Source organism: Elephantulus edwardii, unplaced genomic scaffold (genome assembly GCF_000299155.1).
Source record: "Elephantulus edwardii isolate Elephantulus edwardi_28Jun2011 unplaced genomic scaffold, EleEdw1.0 scaffold00078, whole genome shotgun sequence".
NCBI classification, from domain to species: domain Eukaryota; kingdom Metazoa; phylum Chordata; class Mammalia; order Macroscelidea; family Macroscelididae; genus Elephantulus; species Elephantulus edwardii.
In genome coordinates this window covers 8,391,057-8,394,647 of record NW_006399828.1, presented here as the reverse complement: position 1 = coordinate 8,394,647, position 3,591 = coordinate 8,391,057, and the positions used below count along the sequence as shown (strand labels likewise).

At 42.8% G+C, this 3,591-nt stretch overlaps 1 protein-coding gene across 1 annotated transcript; it reads right to left on the bottom strand.

Moving 5' to 3' along the window:
• Positions 1-479: 479 nt before the first annotated feature.
• LOC102876476 (Krueppel-like factor 17-like) lies at positions 480-1,469 on the bottom strand. The gene has a single exon (XM_006889527.1). The coding sequence runs from the start codon at positions 1,467-1,469 to the stop codon at positions 480-482; it is 990 nt and encodes a 329-aa protein (XP_006889589.1).
• Positions 1,470-3,591: the final 2,122 nt, after the last annotated feature.

Below are 3,591 nucleotides of genomic sequence, written 5' to 3'. Positions count from 1 at the left end.
ATCTGATGAGGTACCTAAGACGTGTCCAACACTGTTTTTTTCTCATTTTCCTGGAGAGGAAACGAGGCACAAGACTCCAAGTCACATGACTAGTAAGTGGTAAATTCAGAATTTGAGTATAGTCTGATTCTGGAAATTGGGAAACCAAGATAAGAAACTTCAATTATATACAGCAAGCAAAAAGGAGTCATTAAATTGGTTTCAAGCTATGAGATCCACTTAAGGGCCAAAACTTAATAAAACTCTCCTTCACAGTATTGGGGTCCATATTCCCATCTGGCTAAATGAGGCCAAAGTAGGTATGTAGTCTCTGAGAAGAACTCTGAGCAGTCCCTGACTGGTTTCATAGTTTTACTGGGCCTTCAACAGTGACCTCAAATCTTCTGTGTTCATCTTAGTCCATATGTACCAGAGACTGGACTAGCTGGTCTGAAGCCAAAATGAAGGGAACAGGGAGGTTGAGTTACGGAGCAGGAGGATCATCCGTCTGTTTTATTCTTGACCTGTGCGTGTTCTTGAGGTTTAACTTGTCCATGAGTCCTATAACGTTGTTTGAGATGATCAGACCTCATAAATTGTCGGCTGCACTGGTCACATTTAAATGGTCGATATTTTGTATGGATCTTCATATGCCGTGTAAGTTCATCAGAACGGGAAAATGTCCAGTCACAGCCTTGCCGCAAACATTGATAGGGCCTCTCACCCGTGTGTTTGCGGAGGTGACTCACAAGGTGGGAGCGCTTGGTATAACCTTTTCCACAATTCTCATAATTACAGCTGCAGGACCTGGATAATGGTATTTTTCCATTGATTTTGTTTGTCTTGACCATGGAGTTCTGACACACTATACCAGGAGCCGGCATACGCTGCTCAGGTAGGAAGTGGTTGTTCTGGAAAGCTGGATGGCTCATAACAGGGTCCTGGGGTCCTGAATTCATCATCGGCGAGGGTCCAGATATAGGGATTCCAAGGCTGTAGGAACTGCTGGGGGGCATCATGTGAGGCATAGAGGGGAACACTGCCTGGGCCTCAGCAGAAGATGTGGTAGGGGCAAACAACATTGAATTGCTTAAAGAGGCTGTGTTAGAAGGTCCTGTTACAGTTCCAGAATAAGGCATTGAGATCATATTGGGAGTGAAGACTGGTGGCCCATTGAATGGCATACCCTGATTGCCATTGAAGGCTGTGGCCACCCCCGGAACACTGGGCTTTACTGAAGGCATCATCTGAGGTCTAACCACCATCCCTGGGGATGGTGCTACTTCCTGAGGGTAAATATTCTGGGAAAGCACAGGAGTTGCTTGAGAGCAGTTGTTTACACCATTGGGCAGCGACATATTGAAATGTTGGCCTATTTCACCAAAACTCGGTCCAGGTGCCTCAGCAGAGAGAAAGGGGGTCCCCGCCTGCTCTGTACTCTGTGGGAAGCGTTGAATGCCTAGTGGGGCATGTGTCCAGAGGTTGTTCATCTTGCTGTTTCCAGGGGTTGGAAATATGTTCATGAGGTACAATGACTGCTTAATGACCTGGGCTGGTGTTGCAACACTGCCTCTGGTTGAGCAGCCCTGTCTGCTTCTCCTCTCGGCCTCGAACAGTGCGCCTCGGGACTGTGCTGGTCAGACGACAGCTGAGAACTGCTCCTGTGGCATCGCAAGGTCACGTCTGCTGGCACAGCCATGCCACAATTCCTCCACACTTTCAAGTATCATGTCTCTTTCCAAAAAAATAGTGCCTTCTAACAGCATACCCGAAGTATGAGACTCAAAGCCTCATCATTTTTGCGTCTAAAGATCACTTTGGATGCACCCTCTCTCCGAGACATATCTATTTGTTCTCTTGGCCATCCTACGGATGTTCAGTGCTCTTCTCCAACATCACAGCTCAAACGGTTCAATTTCTGGTCCAGCATCTTAGTCTTCATTAAATGGAGATAATTCACTCAGCAATACTATTCTCTAGACTCTTCCGTGTTATGTAGGTGGTATTTTACAAAATCATTGTTCCTTAGTGATGTATAATATTCCATTATGTGAATATACTGCAATTCTCCCTTTTTATATTAAAAGAAATATTTCTGACACATCCTTCACTAATACTATCTAATGAACCTAACAGGGAAATCTATTCTCTAATAAGTTTACAACCACAACTTCAGGGGTTAGAATTGACAATACATCTTTTGAAGAGACATAAATTAATTCATAACAATTTATAAAAAATAGCTAATGGAAACATAAAACATCCAAGACTCAAACTCACTCATTTGCACATCCCAGGATAACTATGTGTTAAAGAATATAATAGTTGTTAAAGGCATTTGACTGTGTAACAGGCAACAAACTGTGGCTAACTCTGAGAAGAAAAGGAATCTCAGAACACTTGATTGTACTTATGTGAAACCTATACTTGGACCAGGAAGCAGTTATCATAATAGAGCAATGAAACACCGCATGTTCAATATCAGAAAGGGTATATGCCAGGGATGTGTCCTGTCTTCTCATCTTTTCAATCTACATGCAGCACAGAGCATCTGTGAGGCTGGACTCTAGGAAATAAATGTTGCATCAGGATTGGAGGAAGATTCATCCACAACCTATATCATACAGATGACACAACCCTGCTTGCTAAAACTGAGGAAGACCTGAAGCACTTGTTGCAGAAGGTGAAGTGCTGCAGCTTTTAATATGGATTGAAGCTCAACAGCAAGAAAACAAAGATTCTCACCACTGGACCAACTGGTAATATCATGATAGATAATGAAGAGATTGAGATTGTTAACAGCTTTAGTTTGCTTGGCTTTACAATCAATACTCTTGGCACCAACAGCCAGGAACTCAAAAGATGAGTTGCATTGGGAAAGTCTGCTATCAGGCACATCTCCAGAGTACTAAAGACCAACAATGTCCGTCTGGAGACTAAGGTGTGCCTGATTGAGGCCATGGTCATCACAATTACATGCTATGCACCTGAAAGCTGGACAATGACTAGAGATGACAGAAGGAGAATTGTTGCCTTTGAGCTGTGTTGCTGGAGAGGAGTATTAAATATACCATGGACTTCTAATATAACAGGTTCATCCTAGAGAGGGTGAAACCAAGCTTCTCCTTGGAGTAAAGGACTTTAAATTCCATCTGACATACTTTGGGCATGTTGCAAGGAGGGACCAGTGCTTGGAGAGGGACATTATGGTTTGGAGGGTGGAAGACCAGCACAAGAGACTCAGTAACTCGGGCAATGGGGGTAACTGTGTCAGGAACAATAATGTTGGCTCAGGATAGAGCAGGGTTCAGAGCTGTTGTACATAAGGGTGATATGAGTTGCAGGTGACTTGATAGCGCATAACAATAAAAACAAAGTAGAGTTTAGTGAAGGTGATGGATACCCTCAGTGAGGTTGAAAGGTACAAAAGCCCTAACAATAGACTTAAATATTACAGTGATCATAAAGCTAATGCTGGACTGGGTAAAGTTTTATTCTGTTACATATGTGTTGTAACTAATTCCGAAGTAACTACAGCAACTCAAATAAAAAATTCCACTATCAAAAAAATAAAAAAAAATTTTAACAAAATTCCACCATCGTTTGATGGAT

Excerpts from the sequence above, each read along its gene's own strand:
- LOC102876476 (XM_006889527.1), bottom strand. The coding sequence starts at position 1,469 with ATGAACAACCTCTGGACACATGCCCCACTAGGCATTCAACGCTTCCCA.